Source organism: Ovis aries, chromosome 1 (genome assembly GCF_016772045.2).
Source record: "Ovis aries strain OAR_USU_Benz2616 breed Rambouillet chromosome 1, ARS-UI_Ramb_v3.0, whole genome shotgun sequence".
Lineage (NCBI taxonomy): Eukaryota > Metazoa > Chordata > Mammalia > Artiodactyla > Bovidae > Ovis > Ovis aries.
The window spans coordinates 105,712,222-105,734,785 of record NC_056054.1 but is presented as its reverse complement, the minus strand read 5'-3'; the positions used below and the strand labels follow the sequence as shown (position 1 = coordinate 105,734,785).

Here is a 22,564-nt window from a genome sequence, read left to right as displayed (position 1 = left end):
CACGCCCTGGAATAAAAAATCTTTCTCAGAGACGTGATGGGGGAGTACATAAGGCATCAAGCTACGTGAGAGTAAACTGCACTGCACTGCAACCTGGTGAACTGCACACAGAAACCTCCGAACCAGAATCCGCATACATGAGCTGGCCAAAAGGTTCATTCAGGTTTTTCCATAACATCTTACAGAAATTTTTTGGCCAACCACATATAAAGTAATAGGGAAAGGAATACAGTTGCTGCAACTTTGAGGATGCAGAGACAGCAATGTTTATCACATATCTAAATACGCTAATCTCCCAGCCTCCTTTGCAGATAGAGTGGGGCCACATTATTAGTTCTGCTAATAAGCTCTAAATGGAAATAACTTCGGTCACTTCTAGCCAGCCTGCTAAGAATGGGTAAAAATTCCCTTTTTTCTTCTGCTGTGGCAAACTTAAATCTACAATGTGAGATCAGTTCAGTTCAGTCACTCAGTCATGTCCGACTGCAATCTCATTAACGTAGCCTGCCAGGCTCTGGAATTTTCCAGGCAAGCATATTGGAGTGGGTTGCCATTTCCTACTCCAGGGGATCTTCCCGACCCAGGGACTGAACCCAGGTCTCCCACATTGAGAACAGATTCTTTACCATCTGAGCCACGAGGGAAGCCCCCATATCTGCTTATAAACCAATTTTTATTTTTTGGCTGCAGCACAGAACATGTGGAATCTTAGTTCCCCGACCAGGGATTGAACCTGTGCCTCCTGCAGTGGAAGTTCAGAGCCCTAACCACTGGACAGCCAGGGAATTCCCTGCCTGCTAATCATTTTGGAAATACAGCAATAGCAGAACAAAGCACAGACACAAAACACAAAAAATATACAAAAACCAATATCATGGGCTGAGTTAAGCCAATGAGAATTCAAGGCCTGTTACCTCAACAGAGCATCTGAACAATGCACCTTACTACTGATAAAATTTTTTCAGTTCTACTTTGCGACCCCATGGACTGTATCCTACCAGGCTCCTCTGTCCATGGGATTTTCCAGGCAATAGTCCTGGAGTGGATTGCCATTTCCTTCTCCAGGGGATCTTCCCAAACCAGGGACTGAACCCTGGTCTCCTGCATTGTAGACAGATGCTTTCCCGTCTCAGCTACCAGGGAAGTCCCTACTGCAGAGAAAGCATGTCTCCAAATAAAGTAGCATTCAAATGGAAAATTATACTCAAAGACCACTAGGTGGTGCCATTTCTACAAGAAACCTATGACATTTTAGTTAAGTGTTTTTTTGCAGCAAATTAAAAGCTAACAAAATGGACTCCTTCCTTTTTAGTGTGATACATGGCATCACCCAGCTAGTCTCTCGTTTCCAGGGCAAACAATCATATGTACAGCTGCCTCTGCACTGTTCCAGAATGGAAATCATGCAGTTCTTGAAAGAGCACCATTCATGAACCCATAAAGGTCCCTCTAACCCCATCTACAGAAAGCATACTATTTTCTCACTGACATTCCTCTGCAGTTTGGACTCAAGACTTTCTTGTCTGCTATTAGCAAGAAGAAATTGTAGCCTTTTAATATAATTAGTTGGGGCCAGAGTCCATCTATTTGTTGATATTTCCTTTCATTTTCATTTTGTTTTATAAAAATGGGTTATTTTACGCACACAGGTTTGTCATGAATCTTGGGGGAAAAGATGACCCCCATGAGAGGAAGGATTCCTTTCTAAGGAAATCTAATCTGCAATTAAATGGTCAGATGGGAGTGACTAAGGCCTTCTGCTCAGTGCTCCTCCTTCAGGATTTAGCTCTTTAGGATTTCCTCTGGACCCTACTAATCCAGTGAGATGCCTTCACCATACTAGGACAAAATCATTTAATCATGATTCTGCTACTGGATTTTGAGGTCTGAAAGGAAAACATGGGCCATAAAATGCAATACAGCAGAGTGGTTAAGGTCATAGCCTTTTAAGTCAGACAGACTCACTACCTAGTCTGGGCTCGACAACTTCACACCATGTTACCTCAGGCAAGTTACTTACCTTTCTAATCCTCAATTTTTGCATCTGTGAAACAAAGATATTGTCTATCTTATGGGTTGATCATGAAGATTAAGAGAAACAAAGCACTTAGTACAGTGTCTGGCACATAATGAATGCCCAACAAACAGAAACCGTTATTAGTGAGATGAGTCATCTTAGAATCCCCAGCATCTGCCTTATGGAATGTGCTGAAAAATTATTTGCTGATTAGATGAGAGAATGAAGTAAAGTAACAGAATTGTCTTTTTTACATATGACTGTTAATCAACTTTCAGAAATTAGCAACTTTTTTTTTCAGTACTTCATTAAGGGATGAGAACTCAACTAGAGAATAATAAAAGTGAATAAAGATAACTTTGCTTAAGCTTATTTATCTACTAAAAAATGTTAATTCTCCTATGACAGGGTAAAATTCCAAGGACAACTATTCTACTAAGACCCATTACTGGATTTTTAGGGCAGTTAGGAGTGATGTGTATGGCAGACAAAAGGAATTGTGAATGCTTTTTTTTGAGTGGTCAGTCAGCTCAAGTTCACCAGAGCATTTTATTCTGGATACAATCAATTTAGAAAGGAAATCCACCTAAAGACAGTTTGCACAAAGCACTTAGGTCAGTTAGGACTCACCTTATGGACCCTGGAGACAAGCCTTGTCATTCCTTTCAGCATTATCCCTGTGCTTAAAAAAAAAAAAAGTGAAAAGGTAAGCCACAACTGGGAAAAAGATATCTGCACACTGGGTTAGTATCTAGGCTAAAGAATGCCTAGACATGGATTTAAAAATGAACAGAGGAAAAAAAAAAAAATGAACAGAGGACATGAACAGACATTTCACAGAAAAGGGAATACAAATGGCTAGTAAATCCATGAAAAGAGTTTCACCCTGATGACAAATCAGGGAAATAGAAATTAAAACCATGACAAAGAGATTTCCACAATCATCATATGAGAAAAACAAAAAAGACAACAGCAAATGCGAGAGCACTGGGAACACTGGGAACTTTCCTATACTGTCAATGGGGTTATAAATACAAATATCTTAGAAAACAAATTTGAAATTATCTGTAAAGCTGAGAATGTACATGACTATGGCCCAGGTATTCTACTCTGTATTTATTTTAGAAAAACACATATACAGGTACACTGAAAAATATGTATTACAATGTTTATAGTAGTAGAATATGAACAATCAAAAACTGTAAAAAAGCACAAATGTCCACTGATACAACAGAGTATATAAACAGAGATACCGTCATACAATGGAATACCATACAAAAATAAACTGCAGTTACATGTATGGCATAGATGGACCTCAAAACTAATACTGAGGGTGAACTGTAACATATAACATGATATAATTCATATGAAGCTCAAAAACATAAATCCTATTTGGGGAATACACATATATGTCGTAAAACTGAAAGAGAAGGAGCATGATAAACACATATTTGGAATAGTATTTACTCTTAGGGAAGAGATAAAGGGACAAGATTGGGGAAGGGCACGGAGATCTAACCAGTCCATCCTAAAGGAGACCAGTCCTGGGTGTTCATTGGAAGGACTGATGCTGAAGCTCCAATACTTTGGCCACCTCATGGCAAGAGTTGACTCACTGGAAAAGACCCTGATGCCGGGAGGGATTGGGGGCAGAGGATGAGATGGTTGGATGGCATCACCGACTCGATGGACATGGGTTTGGGTGGACTCCGGGAGTTGGTGATGGACAAGGAGGCCTGGCGTGCTGTGGTTCATGGGCTCGCAAAGAGTTGGATACGACTGAGCGACGGAACTGACTGACTGACACAAAGAAAATTATAATGATCTACTTCAAATGATGGATAATGAATATGTGAGCATTTGCTTTTTTATTTTTATGCCATATGTGTTATGTTTATCCATTTTTGTATGCTGGAAGTATTTAACAGAAAAATCTTAATCATGTGAAGTAAAAAACTGTTTAAAATACTGAAATGTAACTTTCAATATTCACTAGTAGATAATAAAGTTGCACTCATTTATTCAACAGCTACACAGCACCTGTTATATGCCAGGGCCTGTGAATAAGATGGTGAACAAAGCTGTTATGGTCTCTGACCCAAAAGAGCTTATAGTACAGTTCAGAGATGACATAAACTCCTATGAGTTTTATTTCCTTTTAGTTTTCAAGTTTACTTTTTCTCTTTTAGAAACAGTTTATTTTCCATCAACCTCTTTCCATTTTAGCTTGTGGAAGAACAGCTTAAGACTCCTCAGGGGTCGCTCCCTCATCTTCAGGGGCTGAGCAGTGGGAGGGGCACAGCGGTCTTCAGTGGCAGGCTCAGCACTCCAGGCTGCAGCAGGGAGCTGCCAAATAGGCACCAACGGCACCTGCACGCCTGCAGACCAGTCTGCCGCCTCAGGTCAAGCAGCAAAGAACTTAGGAGCTGAATGGGTCTAGTAACCGTAAAATTCCTCCTTGGTCACAACCTCTCAGCTGCTGCCCGCTCTTCTTTTTCAATCTCTTCAGGGTCTCTGTTCAGCCATGACCTCCCATCGGCGTTCACAGGAGATGGCGCCATGTAGGCGCAGAACTTCCCCAGGTGAGTATCCACCACATCAGACCCACCAAGTCAGCCTTCTTGTTGCATGGGATGACAACGTCCACTCTCTCCTCTCTGCAGAGTCTGTGTTACACAGAGCAATGGTGGGCAGGTGAACGTAAGAGGTCTCTGTGAGCAGCTGTAACCACCAGAAATTGTGGCTCCTGGAAGGCTGCCCGGATCTGGTTAGTGAGGGTCCAGGAGAGAAGCGCCCAGCAATAGGAGCGGCTCCAGGAGCAGCAGCAAGCTTCCGCACAGCTTCCTGGAGGATGGGACACTCACATCAGCTGGGCTTTCAATGGCAACAATCGCACGACCTGCCAACAGAAGCTCCTCCCAGGGTTTTAGATTTATGATGTAGATGCCATCATTTTTCCTTTTGTAGATGTACCGTTTCATTTGGAAGTCAAGAGTGGGTTCCAGCTGCAAGAAATTTAAGGACACCCACCCCCTTCATCTGCAGGACATAAAGGACTCTAGACATTGTGAAAGCTTTCCTTTAAATTAAAATGGGAACCCCGAACATTGCTGTATGGATCTTTCTCTGGGCAGTGTATAAAAGTAAACTTTTTAGTAAAGATGCCAACGCATGCCTTAATTCAGTCATTCCAAAATGTGTGATGCGGTTCTACATGCCCACATCATACAGAGCATTCAGTGGTGAACAAGACCGGCATGGTCTCTACTGGCCTGCCTCCTGTTCACATGTGGGATTCCAGGCTCCTTTGCTGTGTTTCAAAACCAAAAGTTCTAAAGCAGCAGGTTCACAAAATGAGTTTGGTGAAACTACTCATAAAATGCATCAATGTTCTCTGGCCAAAGAAACTTGAGAATGCTATATATTCATTCATTTCTTGAATAACTGCAACATATCTATATATGTGCATACTTAAAAGCTTTGGGGAAAACTATAGCAAAGAGGAGGGGCTTCTGTGGTGGTTCAGTGGTAGAGAACCTGCCTGGCAATGCAGGAGATGTGGTTTGGATTCCTGGGTTGGAAAGGTCCCATGTATAAGGAAATGACAACCCACTCCACTATTCTTGCCTGGAGAATCCCATGGACAGAGGAACCTGGTGAGCTACAGTCCACAAGGCTGCAAAGAGTTGGATATGACTCAGTGACTAAAACAAAACAAAACAAAATAGCAGAATGTTTTTTCCCCTAAGGTGCCCTGGGTCTTCGTTGTGGTGTGCAGGCTTTCTGTTTGCAGCCCGAGGGGGTTCTCTTGATGTGGAGCACAGGGGTGTGTGGGCTCAACAGCTGCAGCCTGTGCGCTTAGTCGTCCCAAGACCCTAGTTCCTCAACCAAGGATTAAACCTGCATCCTCGGCATCGGAGGGTGGACTCTTAACCTTTGGGTCACCAGGGAAGTCCCCAAAATCTTTTTAATACAAATTTACTTGGTCTTAGAACCCTTGGAACTCCACAAAATACGATTGATTACCTTCTCCTGGGTGTGAGTGGAAGGGTTGCTGCTGTGGAATAAGCATATGCCCAGCCTGAGGATGAATTCTGCTGGCCGCAGGCAGAGTCGTGGGAGCCTCTGCTCCCCCTTCTCCTTAGCGCTGCCTTCAGTGCTTCCATCACCGCTCACCACCACGACCACCAGCACATGCTACCTAGTCCAACTGTGCAGGAAAGAACTCAAAGAGCAAGGCTAACACTGGGATCCTGCTGGCAAGGTTGCCCCTTAGCTGGTGTCTCTGAAATTCGATTTGGGGAGAGTTCCCATCACTCCCAGAATGGGTAAGAGTGACTCACTGTGCCTAAACTATTTACCCAAACAACATGGTTTATGTGAAGCACTTGCTTTCCTTCTGGAATATGGAATTTTAGTCCATGCTAGGCAGCAAATGAATACATGACCTTCCCCAGTTAAAAACCCTGGGCACTGAGACTGTTGATAGTTTCCCTGGGTGGCAACATTTCATTTATTGTCGACTTTTTGCTGAAGGAATCAAGCGTGTCTTACACAATTCTACGGGGAAAGGAAAGGACTCCTGGAAATTTATACCTGGTTTCCTCCAGATTTTGCCCAATGTGCCTTTTTTCCTGTACTGATTTTGCTCTGTGTCTTTTTGCTGTAATAAGTCATAGCTGTAAGTACAACTATATGCTGACCTCTGAGTTCTAAGGAATCACAGAACTTGGGGGGTACTTCCGGCAACCACCAACACAACAACCCAGTACCCAAAACCACCCAGCGTCGATTTCCACCTGATACAACCATCACCTGGCACCCAACACCATCTCTGACCAGCTCAATTTTCTTAACTTCAGTTCTCATTCCATTCCTATTTCAATTACCTCAACTCCCTGCCTCCATCTGTGACAACCAACCTCCATACCAATTCTAACCCTCCATGTCAGCTGATTTCCAACCCTAAGCCCTCCACCCAACCTCAGCTTTTCCAATTCCCAAACTACTTATGACCCAGTGCCACTCCAACAGTATCTAGCCTACTCAGTCTTGCTCCCTGTATCTTCTCAATGTGCCCTGGTACCACCACTAATGTGAGACATCTGTGGGCAGCAGCTCTGCAGGGAGGTCGGGTCCTACAAAGAGTGGTGACATAATCCTGAGGGTAGTACTTTCTCCATGTATGCCTTTGGTCACTGAGGCCATTACTCTGGCTATGTTTTAGGAATTATGGGAAATGCTGGTCAGGAAAATGTGACCAGCTCTCCATTTTGTACCCAGTCATCTTGTATCTTACCAGCCTCCATCCTTGAACTTCTCCAATCCATCCTTTCCACTGAAGTCTTGCTCTTAAAACCCTTCACTATTTTTCTACTGCTTTTAAAGGTAAAGGACACACACACACACGGCTTATATGAGAATGAGAGAAGATATTTCAAGGAAAAAAGGAAGGTGAATCTCAAAAGTATAATCTCAAAGCAGACAATCCAGACTAAACCACACTTTCCAAGTCCTATAAAATACCTTTAAATAAAAACAAACAAACAAACAAAAATCAAATTGACAGGCTGACTGAAAGCAGAAAGAATAGAATACGTGCTCATTCTGCATTCCAGTTCAGTTCAGACATTCGTTTGTGTCTGACTCTTTGCGACTCCCTGGACTGCAGCACACCAGGCTTCGCTGTCCATCACCAACTCCCAGAGCTTGCTCAAACTCATGTCTGTCGAGTTGGTGATGCCATCCAACCATCTCATCCTCTTTCATCCCGACTGATTTCCTGTAAGATTGACTGGTTGGATCTCCTTGCAGTCCAAGGGACTCTCAAGAGTCTTCTCCAACACCACAGTTCAAAAGCATCAATTCTTCGGTGCTCAGCTTTCTTTATAGTCCAACTCCCACATCCATACATGACCACTGGAAAACCATAGCCTTGACTAGATGGACCTTTGTTGGCAAGGTAATGTCTCTGCTTTTTAATATGCTCTCTAGCTTGGTCATACCTTTTCTTCCAAAGAGCAAGTGTCTTTTAATTTCATGGCTGCAGTTACCAACTGCAGTGATTCTGGAGCTCAAGAAAATAAAGTCTCTCACTGTTTCCACTGTTTTCCCATCTATTTCCCATGAACGGATGGGGCCAGATGCCATGATCTTCATTTTTTGAATGTTGAGTTTTAAGCCAACTATTTCACTTTCCTCTTTCACTTCTAACAATATGCTCTTTAGTTCCTCTTCGCTTTCTGCCGTAAGGGTGGTGTCATCTGTATATCTGAGGTTATTGATACTTCTCCTGGCAATCTTGATTTCAGCTTGTGCTTTATCCAGCCCAGCATTTCACATGATGTACTGGCATACAAGTTAAATAAGCAGCGTGACAATACACAGCCTTAACATACTCCTTTCCCAATTTGGAACCAGCCCGTTGTTCCATGTCCTGTTCTAACTGTTGCTTCTTGACCTGCATACAGGTTTCCCAGGAGGCAGGTATGGTGCTGTGGTATTCCCATCTCTTTAAGAATTTTCCACAGTTTGTTGTGATCCACACAGTCAAAGGCTTTAGTGTAGTCAATGAATAAGAAATAGATATTTTTCTGCAATTCTCTTGCTTTTTCTCTTTGATCTCTGGTTCTTCTGCCTTTTCTAAATCCAGCTTGAATATCTGGAAATTCTTGGTTCACATATTTCTGAAGCCAACCTTGGAGAATTTTGAGCATTACTTTGCTAGCAAGTGCTGCCGCTGCTGCTGCTAAGTCACTTCAGTCGTGTCCGACTCTGTGTGACCCCACAGATGGCAGCCCACCAGGCTCTCCCGTTCCTGGGATTCTCCAGGCAAGAACACTGGAGTGGGTTGCCATTTCCTTCTCCAATGCATGAAAGTGAAAAGTGAAAGGGAAGATGCTCAGTCGTGTCCGACTCTTTGCAACCCTATAGATGGCAGCCCACTAGGTTCCTCCATCCATGGGACTTTCCAGGCAAGAGTACTGGAGTGGGTTGCCATTGCCTTCTCCATGTGAGATGACTGCAATTGTGCAGTAGTTTGAACATCCTTTGGCATTGCCCTTCTGTGGGACTGGAATGAAAATTGACCTTTTTCAGTCCTGTGGCTCCTGCTGAGTTTTCCAAATTTGCTGGCATATTGAGTGCGGCACTTTAACAGCCTTTAGGATTTGAATTAGGTCAGCTGGAATTCCATCACCTCCACTAGCTTTGTTCATAGTGATGCTTCCTAAGGCCCACTTGACTTCACATTCCAGGATGTCTGGCTCTAGAGATCACACCATGGTGGTTATCTGGGTCATTGAGATCTTTTTTTTTTTTAATATAGTTCTTCTGTGGATTCTTGCTACCTCTACTTAATATCTTCTGCTTCTGTTAGATCCATACCGTATCTGTCCTTTATTGTGCCCATCTTTGCATGAAATATTCCTTTGTTATCTCTAATTTTCTTGAAGAGGTCTTTCCCATCCTATGGCTTTCCTCTATTTCTTTGTACTGATTACTTATTAAGGCCTTCTTATCTCTCCTTGCTATTCTTTGAAACTCTGCATTCAAATGGGTATATCTCTCCTTTTCTCCTTTGCTTTTAGCTTCTCTTCTTTTCTCAGCTATTTGTAAGGCCTCCTCAGACAACTATTTTGCCTTTTTGCATTTCTTTCTCTTGGGGATGGTTTTGATCACTGCTTCCGATGCAATGTTACAAACCTTTGCCCAAAGTTCTTCAGGCACTCTATCAGATCTAATCCGTTGAATCTATATTCCAAGATTTATACAAATCAGGGCACTTTAAAAAAAAAAAAAAAGGCTCAAAGCCACTAATACTATGAAAAAATTGAGTAAAGATTTCTCCTTTCAGTTTTTTCATATTCTTTGAGTGCTGATTTGCAGTGCACAAGTTAATCACATTGTTATTGGAAAGCAGATAAAGGATCGGTTTCCTCATGGTATATGATGGAAAGAGTTACGGAGGTGAAGGGTGTGGCAGCTGCACAATAATGTGAAAGTAAAATAGGATGGAACTGTACACTTAAAAATGGTTATGATGAAAATAAATGGTCATAATGGTAAATTTTACTTTATATACATTTTACCACAATAAAAAGTAGGAAAAAAAAAAAAACCCGTAAGAAGACTGAAGGTTAAAATTAAAGATAAATAATTACCGCAAGTTTTCTAGGAAGTAAAGATGATGGAAAAATTTCTCAATGATATCATATTAATATCTAATATTGCTCCACTGCCATCATTCTGAGACTCTACCCATGGTCTATTTCTACTATTCTAAGGCGCAAGAGTCCTCCTTCCAACCCCAGTCATTCTTTTTTTAAGGTGCAGATAAAACAAATAAATCCCAGAGATAAATAATTCCAGAGTCTTTAAACCACTTGGAGCTTTTTCAGGTATACTTGGAAGGAACGTTTACTCACTACTGTATTGAAGAAAGTTCTGTCACTCTTCTGATGAAACTTTTTGGATAGTGTTAGGACTCTCTTTTTAAAAAAAGTATTCTCACATAGGCCAAATGTATACTGAAAATGAAATCAGAAAAACCCTGTAGCAAACTTACACAAAGCTATCCCAAAGATTATGTACTAACACTTCAGTGGTCACAAAAATAATTTTTTAAATTAAGCATTTACCATTGCGACATTCGTAGATTCACATGCAGTTGAAATAAGTAACACATGTTCCACATATCCTTGTGGCTCAGATGGTAAAGAATCTGCCTGCAATCCGGTAGACCCAGGTTCGATCACTGGATCAGGAAGATCCCCTGGAGAAAGGAATGGCAACCCACTCCAATATTCTTGCCTGGGAAATCCCATGGACAGAAGAGCCCTGCAGGCTACAGTCCAGGAGGTCCCAAAGAGTCAGACTGGACTGAGCATCTAACACAACGACAATGTATCCTTTACCCAGTTTCTTCCAATGGTAACGTCTTGCAAAACTATAGTACAATATAGTACCAAGATACCGACATTAACAGTCAAAACTCAAAACTTTTCCATCACTTTAAGGATCCCTCAGGTAGCCCTTTTATAGCCTTCTGCACTCCCCTTTCACAACCTTCCCATTCCTTAACCATGACAACAACTAATCTGTTTCGTTTCTATAATTTTGTCCTTTCGAGAATGTTACATGAATGAAATCATACTATATGCAACCTTTTACTATCAGCTTTTTCCAGTCACCATAATTTTCTGGAGATTCATCTGGACTGTGTGTTACACGTATCAATAGTTTCTTCTTCTATTTTAAAAACTTTTTTTTGGCCATGCTACACAGCTTGTGGGATCTTGTGCAGCATTTGGTATCTTAACTCCCTGACCAGGGATCAAACTCATGCCCCAACAGTTTGTTCTTTTAATCCTGAGTACTATTCCATGGTATGAATGTTTATTCATAAACTGTTTATTCATCCACTGAAGGTCCAGGTTTTGGCTATTACAAATAAATAAACTGCAATTAAACATTTGTTTACAGGTTTTTGTGTAAAGAGAATCATAAATTCTTAAGGTTAAGGTGATCTACTTCATACAGAGCTCATTCAGAACTGAATTAATACTACAATGATCTTATTATCAGTTTTTCTTTTTTTCCAGAAACAGGCACTGTATTAAGCAATTTATAGGCACTGTCTGACAACACAGTCCTATGAAGTAGATACTATTAAGTACACATGAAAACAAGGATGGATAGACTAACTTGCCTGAAAGTATACAGCCTAGAAGTGACAGCTCTACCATTCAAATCCATGTGTGATCTGCGTTCTTTCCCATTAGCCACCGCACATACTGTGTTGTCAATTATCAAGTGCCTGAACATTTCCACTGATGGGGAATGCAGTAAGCAGTCCATATGGTTTTCAGCTTTTATGGAAAGTTCTTTCACAATCTGAGGTAAAACGTCTCTTTGTAGCTTTCAATCCACTATCCCAGTCTTTCTATTTGGTTTTACAAGCCACCTTTCACACAATAAATCGCAGGTAGTTATGTCCCCTATTTACCTTTTCCTGGGTAAATGTTTTCAGTTTCTCAAAGCAATCATCATACAAGGCCTTTACATTCCTCACCACTACTCTTCAGCTATCACCTACTGTTTCTAGATTTTATATTTTCAAGAGTAACTACTTTGTTATTCTGTAACACCATTGTTTCATTGAGAACACAGCTCGCCAATATCATCAGTTCTTTCTTTTTTAAACAAATATTCCTAAGTCCTAGTATTAGTCACTCAGTCATGTCCAACTCTTTCTGACCCTCAGGACTGTAGCCTGCCAGGTTCCTCTGTCCGTGGGATTTTCTAGGCAAGCATACTGGCGAGGGTTGCCATTTCCTTCTCCAGGGGATCTTCCTGACCCAGGGATTGAAACTGGGTCTCCTGCACTGCAGGCAGATTCTTTACCATCTGAGCGACCAGTGGTTATAAAACAAATATTATTATCTAGCAAAATCCCAGCAGCCTTTTTAATGGAAATTGTCAAGCTGTTCTCAAAATTCATATGAAAATGCAATGAACTGAGAATAGCCTATAAAACCTTGGGAAAAAAAAGTTGGAGGGCTTACATTCCTGATTTCTAAAGTTATGGTATGAGCATGTGCCTATAGGTCTTATGTCTCACCTATATGCCCACAGATAAATGGGACAGAGTGGAGAATTCAGTAATAAACTCTTATACCACAGTCAGCTGATTTTTAACATGAGTGCCAAGAAAATGCAATGGGAGCAAGAACAGTCAAGAAATAGTGCGGCAGCAGAATATTCACATGTAAAAGAATGAAATTACGACCCTTACCTCACATCACATACAAAAATTAACTCAAAATAGATTACAGACTTAAATGGAAGTGCTAAAACTATAAAACTATTTTCTTCTAAGAATACAAGAGTAAATCTCTGGGACTTTGGATTATGCAATGGTTTCTTAATGATGCCAAAAGCTCAAATAACAAAAATAAAAATAGGTACTTAGAGTTCATCAAAATTAAAAAGTTCTGCTTCAAAGGATACTATCAAGACAGATAATTCCGCGGCAGTTCAGTGGTTAGGAATAAGTGCTTTCATAGCCAGAGCCAGGTTTGAGCTCTGGTGGGGGAATCAGCAAAAAAAAAGGTGCCACTGCCTTCTCAACACCACTAGGAAAATATAAATCAGAAACACAACGTGACATAGGACTTCTCTGGTCCAGTGGTTAAAAATCCACCTTGCAATGCAGGGAGCATGGGTTCTATCCCTGGTCAGGGCACTAAAATCCTACATGGCTCGGAGTAATTAAGCCTGTGCGCCACTACTCGAGAGTCCATGTGCTACAACAAAAGATCCCATGTGACTAAGAACCAATGCAGCCAAATAAATTTTGTTGTTGTCCAGTCACTCAGTTGTGTCGGACTCTTTGCAACCCCTGTAGCACGCCAGGCTACCCTGTCCTTCACTATCTCCCGGAATCTGCTCAAATTCATGTCCCTTGAGCTGATGATGCCATGCAAACATCTCATCCTCTGTTGCCCCTTCTCCTCCTGCCCTCAATCTTTCCTAGCATCAGACTCTTTTCCAAAGAGTCAGTTCTTCGCATCAGATGGCCAAAATATTGGCGCTTCAGCATCAGTCCTTCCAATGAATATCAGGGCTGACTTCCTTTAGGATTGACTGGTTTGATCTCCTTGCAGTTCAAGGGACTCTCAAGAGTCTTCTCCAGCACCGTGTTTCAAAAGCATCAATTCTTCAGTGCTCAGCCTTCTTTATGGTCCAACTCTCATATCCATACGTGACTACTGGAGAAACCGTAGCTTTGACTATATGGACCTTTGCTGACAAAGTAATGTCTGCTCTTTAATACACTGTCTAGGTTGTCATAGCTTTTTTTCCAAGGAGCAGGCGTCTTTTAACTTTAAATAAATTAATTAAAAAAAATACAATGTGATACCACTTCATACTCACAAAGATAGCTAAAATCAAAAAGAACAGACAATAACAAGCATTGAGGAGGATGCAGAAAAACCAGAATCCTCATACATTGCTGCTAGGATTGTAAAATGGCTCCATCACTTTGGCAAACTGTTAGTCATTTCCTCAAAAGTTTTAACATGGATTTACCAAATGACCTAGCAACCCTTCCCCTAGTTATATACCCAAGAGAAATGAAAACATTTGCACACGTTACCATTTGTGTGGAAATGCTCACAGCTGCATCATTCCTAATAGCCAAAATCTAGAAACAATCCAAATGTCCATTAACTGATAAACAGATGTGGTGCAGTCATTCAGTGGAACATTATTCAGTAAATAAAAAGCAATGAACCTCTGATACATGTTACAACATGGATGAAACTTTAAACAAAAGGAATGAAGTCTGTCACGAAAGATCACATGTAGTGTACTTCTAATGATATGAAATGTTCACAATAGGCAAATCTACTGAGACAAAAAATTTGATTACTGGTTGCCAGAGCTGGGAGGGGAGAATGGAGACTGACTACTGATGGTACTTTTGGGGTAATAAAAATGTTCTAAAATTAGATAGCAATGTTCATGCAACTTTGTGAATATACTAAAAACTGACTGAACTGTACACTTCAAAGACACTGAGTTTAACTGTACATGAATTATAGTATGTCCACCTCAATAAAGCTGTTATTAAAAAATATTGTTTTAGCCATATTAAAATAACCAAAACGGAAGCTAAGATGCAGTGATTACTATATGCCAGACAATGCACTAATATATATTATATGCTTTATGTTATTTTAGCATCACAGCAGCCTCTGAAGCATTTTATCAGTTGCTGCTGCTGAACAAAGTGAAAGAAAGTGAAAGTGAAGTCGCTCAGTTGTGTCCGACTCTTTGCGACCCCGTGGACTGTAGCCTACCGGGCTCCTCTGCCCATGGGATTCTTCAGGCAAGAGTACTAGAGTGGGTTGCCATTTCCTTCTCCAGGAGATCTTCCCAACCCAGGGATTGAACCCAGGTCTCCCGCATTGCAGGCAGATGCTTTACCATCTGAGCCACCAGGGAAGACTGCTGCTGAACAAACTACCCCAAAACTCAGTGGTTTAAAACAATAACTATTATCACTCAGACGTCTATAGCTACAAGCTGGTTACTTTCCTTGCTCTGGACCAGATCTGGCTATCTTTGAAGTATTTTCTCATGCATCTGAGGTTAGTCTCAACAGGATGACTGATTCTACTGTACGCTGTCTCTCAGCTTCTTTGCAGAGTGGCCTGGACTTGTCACAGCAGTAGCAAAGGTCCAAGAGAACTAAAACACTTAAGATCCCTTCAAATCTGGCTCAGACCAGTAAAGACTGTTGTATTCTATTGCAGACCATGATAGGCCAACTAGACCAGGGTTGGGAAGATCCCCTGAAGTAGGAAATGGCACCCCACTCCCATATTCTTGCCTGGAAAATTCCATGGGCAGAAGAACCTGCCAGGCTACAGTTGATAGGACTGCAAAGAGTCAGACTCAACTGAGTGCACACGGACAGTTGTGTAAGTCACAGGTATGGTGTCCTGTGTTTTTACAGTCTGTGGGGCCGCAAAGAGTCGGACACGACTGAGCAACTGAGCACGCGTATGTAGTCCAGGTTGGGTTCAAACGGTAGGAAGGAGACTTTACCACTTTACGGGAGGATCTGTGAAGTTAGACCACGGGGTCGCAAAGAGTTGGACACAACGGAATGACTTTCATTTTCACTTTTGCTGCAAAATTACAATTTTTCTAACAAGTGGAAATCACTGTACTGTTAAAAAATGGAGAGGCTTGGATCTAAACATGGTTATTGGAATTGAGAGTAAATATTCCTCATCACTATACCATTTTTCTTCCTAGGTAGCCTCAACACTTTATTTGTGCAGCAATTTGTTGATTTTGACCTTAGTTAAGAATAACTGGACTTCCCTGGTGGCTCGGACAGCAAAGCGTCTCTCTACAATGTGGAAGACCTGGGTTCGATCCCTGGGTCAGGAAGATTCCCTGGAGAAGGAAATGGCAACCCACTCCAGTACTCTTGCCTAGAAAATCCCATGGATGGAGGAGCCTTGTGTCCATGGGGTCGCAAAGAGTTGGACACGACTGAGTGACTTCACTTCCACTTTCTAAGAATAACTGAATTGTTAAAATTCAATTGTTTGTTTTGAAACTTTTTTGTCAATATTATCTATATTAATAAAAGTTTTTGAAATTTCACAATTTAAAAAATTTAGTTATAAAGTTAATCAATGAGAACTAAAAGTTGCTTTGTAGTTGTTTAGTCACTAAGTCATGTCTGACTCTTTTGTAACCCTGGACAGTAGTCTGCCAAGGCTCCTCTGTGCATGGGATTTCCCAGGCAAGAATACTGGAGTGGGTTGCCCTTTCCTTCTCCAGGGGATCTTCCTGACCTGTGTCTCCTGCTTGGCAGGCAGATTCTGTACTACTAACCACCTGGGAAGCCCAAAATTGTTTTGATAAAATTCCAAACCAGAAATTATTGAATAGAGTTGCAGTTTTCATATCAGTTTCAGCATCAGATGAAATTTGACTTTATTTTGTATGCATAATATAAGAAATCTTGAGTCACACAGGTAGTTGCAAGGGATAAACATTTGTAATAGTTTTTTAATTTTCATTTTTAAAAACTTTGGGCCAAAAGAACAGCAAAGATAGTAGAAAGAGTTTCCTACACCCTTCATCCAACTTCATCCATCCTAATGTTAACATCTTACATGCCCATAGCACAATTATAAAAATTAAGAAATTAATATTGCTACAATATTATTAACTAAACCGTGGACTTTATTTGGATTTTGCAAACTTTTTTGATAATGTGGATCCTCCATATGGAGATCTGAATGTTTTTCTGAAATCTATCACCAACATATTACCTATCCTTTAAAAACTGTGTGAAAATTATAAATTTGAAAAATATATCCTCAGCTATTTCATTCAAGTAACAATTTAATACAATACAGTTTTTTACAGAATTTTGAGGCATAGCCTAGATCACTGGATTCCAATGTTGGCTGCACATTAGAATCACCTGCGTATAATTAAAACTCTGCTATTCAGATTGCATCTCAGCCCAATCAAACCACAATGTCTATTAGATTCAGACATAGGTATTTCATAGGTACTAGAGTAACCTCACTGATTTCAATGTGCAGCTAAGAGTGAGAACCACTGCATATTCAACCCATTTAAGAACAGGTAGTCTCTGGGTATGGTTATGTAACCAATTCAGCATTCAGGACATATTTCTCCAAAAAGCCATGAGATTATCAAATGTCTTATATTAGTGAAGATATTATATATATATAATGGCATTCTTTTGGTTTACCATTATTGGAATTCTGACAAAAGATGATACATTAATCTGCCATAACTTTTTCTCTATTGAAACTAGACTGATTTCCCAATGATCAGTAATTCTTTTCCATTCATTTATTTATTAGTTTTTGGCCATGTCATGTAGCATGCAGAATCTTACTTCCCTGACCAGGGATAGGGATTCAATCCATGACCCCTGCATTAAGAATGTGGAGTCCTAACCTCTGCACCACTGGGCAAGTCCTAGGAATCTTTTTCTCTAAACCAGCAACTTTGCCCCCTATGAAACATCTGGCAATGTCTGGTAGGAGTTTGGTTGTCACAACTTGGGGGAGAGGTGCTCCTGGCATCTAGTGAATAGAGAGGCCAGGGTTTCTGTTAAACATTCTGCAATGCACAGGAGAGGCTCCCACAACAAAGAATTATCCAGCCCCAAATTTCAGCAGTGCCAAGGTTGAGAGAGAGTGTTTTAAATCTTGAGTCCTATAGGAAAAATTTGGTTCTTGGAGATTATTCATTCCAACACTGTTTCTAACATTGCAAGAATGGAAAGAGCCTAATTCAGCATATCCATACAATGGAATACTATGCAGCTGTTTAGAAACAAAACAATCCCCAAAGTTCTCTCCATATTAATGAGGAAAAATCTCTAATATACATTAAGTGAAGAACAAAACAAAAACAAAATGCAGAACAATGTATACAGCAAGCTATCATTTATGTAAAAAAGGGGAAAATCTATCCAATTTGTTTGTAAAAAGGTAAATATTTGGAAGGATATACAAAAATTGATAATCCTGTTTGCCTTCAGGGAAAGGAAATGGGTTCTTGTGGGGGCAAGAAGAGAGAGTAGTGTCTTTTATACTTTTTGACCTCTGAGCCATATTGCTGCTATCACCCAAGGAGAAAGTAATTTTTTAAAAATTAAATCAACAAACTCCTAATGACTCCTTTAAAGCTAACAAATAGCTTTTCTGTATGAATTATATTACTCTGTTTAGAAAAATCCTGCTGCATCCAATTGTGTCAGGCTGAGGTTAAAGAAAATAAACAGTGGGGCCCCATCCCACAACACATCTAAATCTACCCTGGCAGGGTTGGGTAAACCCTCAGGTTTCTCACAAGGGTACTTTTCATGTAACATTCTTCACAGGAAAAATAACATTGTTTCAAGCTTGTAAAAACATCTTTTTTTTTTTTTTTTTTCTTTACTCTGTGAGCCCAAGTTTCCTATCTGTAAAACAAGGGCAAGGACTATAGTAGTGTTTTCCAGACATTTTTCCTTCCTTTGGTAATATAACATTTACCAAGCTAAGAGCAATTTAAAATACCAACATATAAAAAATATACAAGGGCTGTACTGGGAAAAAAAGAAACAAGGAACATCTGCTTTGATGCTCACTTTCTTCCAGCTACTCAAGTACAGAGGAAAACATCCAGGGCTCAAAAAACAAAACAAAACGACCCAGAGCAACCACAATGGCAACAGCTAACATTTACTAAACATTCTTCTGTAGATCAGGCACTGGTCTGAGCGCTTTATGTAAATTAACTCTGTATATTTTCAAAACAATTCTATGACATAAATATTATTATCTCCAACTTACAAAGATAAAGTGGCAAGTATGGCAGAATAGTTAAAAACATGGACTCAAGAATAACTTCTTAAAGAAAAAAGGAATCTAACTTCTAGCATTTGAAATGGGGCTCTCCTACTTAATAGTTGTGTGACCTCAACAAGTTTGTGTTGTCTGTTTCATCATTTCTAAAATGGAGAAAATGGTAGGATTTCCATACAGGATTCTTAAAAGGATTAAATTACTTTAAAAAAAAATGGGTGATTACTATGACCAACTAGTTTCTACCCAAGTTTGCACAGCTACCAAGTAAAACAGTTAGGCTTTGAACCCAGGCAGTGGGGAGTGTACATTCCTACTTTGCTAAAAGGCAATTACCTGAAACATGAGTTAAAAATCATGGTACCCAAACAAAAATTACAGAGTTCTTCCCGTGGTAAATAGAAAATTATTTATGGACTACATATATATATATATATATATATTTACTAATCATATAAGAGTTCGAAGCTCTATATCTTTATAGTATTTACCATAACTTGTTAAGTGTAAAGTTAACCCTGATGATGCTCCAATAGGTTGTATCTTTAGATGTTTGAAACTTTATTTTAAAAGTATACATCAGGATTTCCCTGGTGGTCCAGTGGTTGAGAATCTGCCTTGGGATGTGGGGAATTTGGATTCGATCCCTGGTCAGGGAACTATGATCCCACACATCTTGGGGTAGCCTGTGAGCCGAAACTAGAGAGCCGATGTGCCACAATTAAGACTAGATGAAGCCAAATAAATAAATATTTTTTAAAAAGTGTACACTGAAAAGCTTTTCTTGCTAATCAGCATTCCACCATTCCCTGCTGCAACATCCCGGCAAGGAAGCATTATGAGATAAATGTTTAATTACTTCTATTCTAGTGGGGAAATCTGAGCTCAACTTAGCTAAGACTGCTGCTGTACAGCAATAGCATAGAGCCCAACTGTCTATTTACAGCTTGAGGACTGATGCCAGAAGCAGAGCAGGAGGGAAACACTGGAAATGTAGGCAGTTTTGCTGAGGGCCTCTCACTGTGCTTAAAGAAAAGTTTCAGTTAAATCTTACCCTCTTTAAATTAAACTACAAAACCATCATCCGAGGCAAAGTACTCTGGAGGTAGTTGTGATTGGGCCCCCTTGCTGTGTTTCCTATTGCTGCTGTAACAAATTACCACAAACCTGGTAATAATAATAAAACAACATAAATTTGTTATCTAGAGTTCTGTGGTTTAGAAATCCAAAATCAAAGTGTCAGCAGGACTGTGTTCTTTCTGGGTGCTCTAGCAGAGAATCTGTCTTCTTGGCTTCTCTAGGTTTCAGAGGTTGCCCTTCATCTTCAAAGCCTGCCGGCAGCAGCTGGTCAGGTCTATGCCCTCCTGCATCACTCTGACACTGATTCTTTGGTCTTCCTCTTCCATCTTTCAAGAACTCTTGTAATTGCAGCGGGGTTACCAGATAATTCAAGGTAATCTCCCTATTTTCAGGTTAGTGATTAGTATCCTTAATTTTCTTTTGCCATGGAACATAACACATTTACTGGTTCCAGGGATTACAACACAGACATCTTTGGGGGAACCATTATTCTGTTTTCCATACTTTCTCTGGTTTAAATAATTTAAGGTTCATTCATTCAATAAGGTCATTTTATTGGGCACTTAATATATTTTAGTCTCTGGTAGGCACCGGGCGCATACATAAAAGAATTGAATACTATCTTATCTGTCTCTACTTAACCAGCAATTCATGAAGTGCAGTTACCAGAAGTTAAAGGCAGAGACTATAAGTAACTCTCTTTATATACAAGTGTAGCGGAATTGTATTAGAAGTGTTTTTTCTTTGTAGCATGTGCAATTATGTTACTAAAAAGAAATTTACTATGAAGGCAATGTGATATAGTGAAAAAAGTTACATTTTTAAGAGCCAGGCAAACTAAAGTCTAAAGATAGTTATCTGACTTTTTTGAGCCTCAGGCTTCTTCTCATCTGTAAAATGGGGATAATATGATCTATTTCAAAGTGTTGTTTATTTTAAGGATTAATAGGAAGGCAAGTTCTCCTGGCATAGTATTTCACAAATGTTAATTTTCTTTCCCTTCTAATATTTTCAGTATCTAAAATTCATTTCAAAATTTCCATGATTTGCTTTACACTAAATTACCAAAGAATATAAAAGAAATGTTAGACATAGTCCCTGACAACAAATTTAAAATGCTTTTAGTAGAGAAATACACTTGCGTACATGGCACAATTAAAAAAGATCAACAGCTCCTAAACAGCTCCATGAAAAAGTTTGGACTTAAGGTTAGGAAAAGCAAACATAGAGTGAGGTAACTGAGGCGAATTTCCCTTAAAAAAAAAAAAAAAAGCAAGCAAACAAAACCAGACTCACATATTGAAATACAGTAAGGAGGAAATTTAGGAGTGTCTAATTTTAGACCTTGAATGGCCTTTGAGATTAATCTAGTATAGTGATTTTCAAACTATTGCCTAGAAGTCCACAGATGTGAAGTAAAAGGGAAACCTAAGTGGATCCCTTGCCTCATTTATTCGGCTTTGCCTACAAGGTGAAACAAAAGATTACTAGAAGACAGCTTTGGAATTATCTGTGGCTTTTAATAGTCCATAATTCTTTTGAATTCAATCAAGAAAAAGTAAATGTTCATGCAGAGTTTTGAGACACAAGTATCAGTAACTATGGAAATCTGATAGACCTAGATTTGCATTGTTTTATTTACGATTTGGAAGAATAGGACACAAACTACCAATTACATCCACAAACCTTATCAACATCACCGTGAACGATAACATAACAGTGCACTTCCCCTGTACCTAGGAGTTAATTTGACTCTACACGTACATCGCACATCAACCCTGAAGGCAGATTAGCGGCTCACTAATTTCTATGCTCAATTTTTCGTTTCTTGTTGATAAAGAACTAAGAAAAATAACTTTCTGAAGGACACACAAGACACGGCAGATGGAGTCCAGACCTGAACTTGATATATATGGTATCTTTATTCCCTAGCCAGGCTGCCTAATGAGGTTGAAAATGTATCATCCATTCATCATCCATCCAAGAAGAATGCGTAAAAATGCACAAAAACATCATCGCATATAAACAGTAGTGTGAAATTCGAGAAATTTAAGCTGGGTTTTAAAAAAAAGAAAAGGAAAAAGTCGACCACTGAGTGGGTTCTTTCCTGAGTCCTAGGTCCGCAACACAGAGCCCAAAGGGAAGCCCCCTAAGGAGGGTCGCCGGCCCTACTGGTCTCACTCCCTACCTCATGGAGGTTCGGAGTCCCGCTCCTTTCCCTCATGGGTACAACCCCCATGCCGGTCCATTTCCTCACCGAGTCAGAAACCAGCTCTCCCCGCCCGGCAAACGGCAGACACTGTCAAGCGCTGTCTCCACGCCGCGCGTCCCGCAGCGGAGAAGCAAGCTCGGGTCGTAAGGCAGGAAGCTGCTCAATGCGCAGCCGCCGCGGCCTCCAACCACCCGCCAGCGGAGGGGCGCTAGGCCGCCCTCGACCCGCTCGCCGCGGCCAGGGCGAGGCCAGCAAAGGAAGCTGCGGCGCCAGGGCGCCGCGGCCAGCGAGGTAAATAGCCACAGGTTTCTCTCCGTCACTCGCGGTCAT

The 22,564-nt window shown here is 40.4% G+C and overlaps 1 protein-coding gene and 1 pseudogene across 15 annotated transcripts in view; both read right to left on the bottom strand.

Annotated features, from left to right (window-relative positions):
* Positions 1 to 22,564, bottom strand: part of DAP3 (death associated protein 3) — a 44,049-nt gene that overhangs the window by 14,594 nt on the left and 6,891 nt on the right. For 6 of the 15 annotated variants that reach the window (XM_060414998.1, XM_012182796.5, XM_060415012.1 and 3 more), the window contains exon 2: positions 2,648 to 2,699. In XM_060414998.1, coding sequence (XP_060270981.1) covers positions 2,648 to 2,699 — 52 coding nt within the window. Of the gene's footprint in view, positions 1 to 2,647; positions 2,700 to 6,043; positions 22,373 to 22,564 lie in introns of those variants that run through there. The other 9 variants (XM_060415020.1, XM_004002592.5, XM_060415030.1 and 6 more) reach the window with 3 other exon arrangements.
* LOC106990862 (small ribosomal subunit protein uS2-like) lies at positions 2,704 to 6,037 on the bottom strand (annotated as a pseudogene).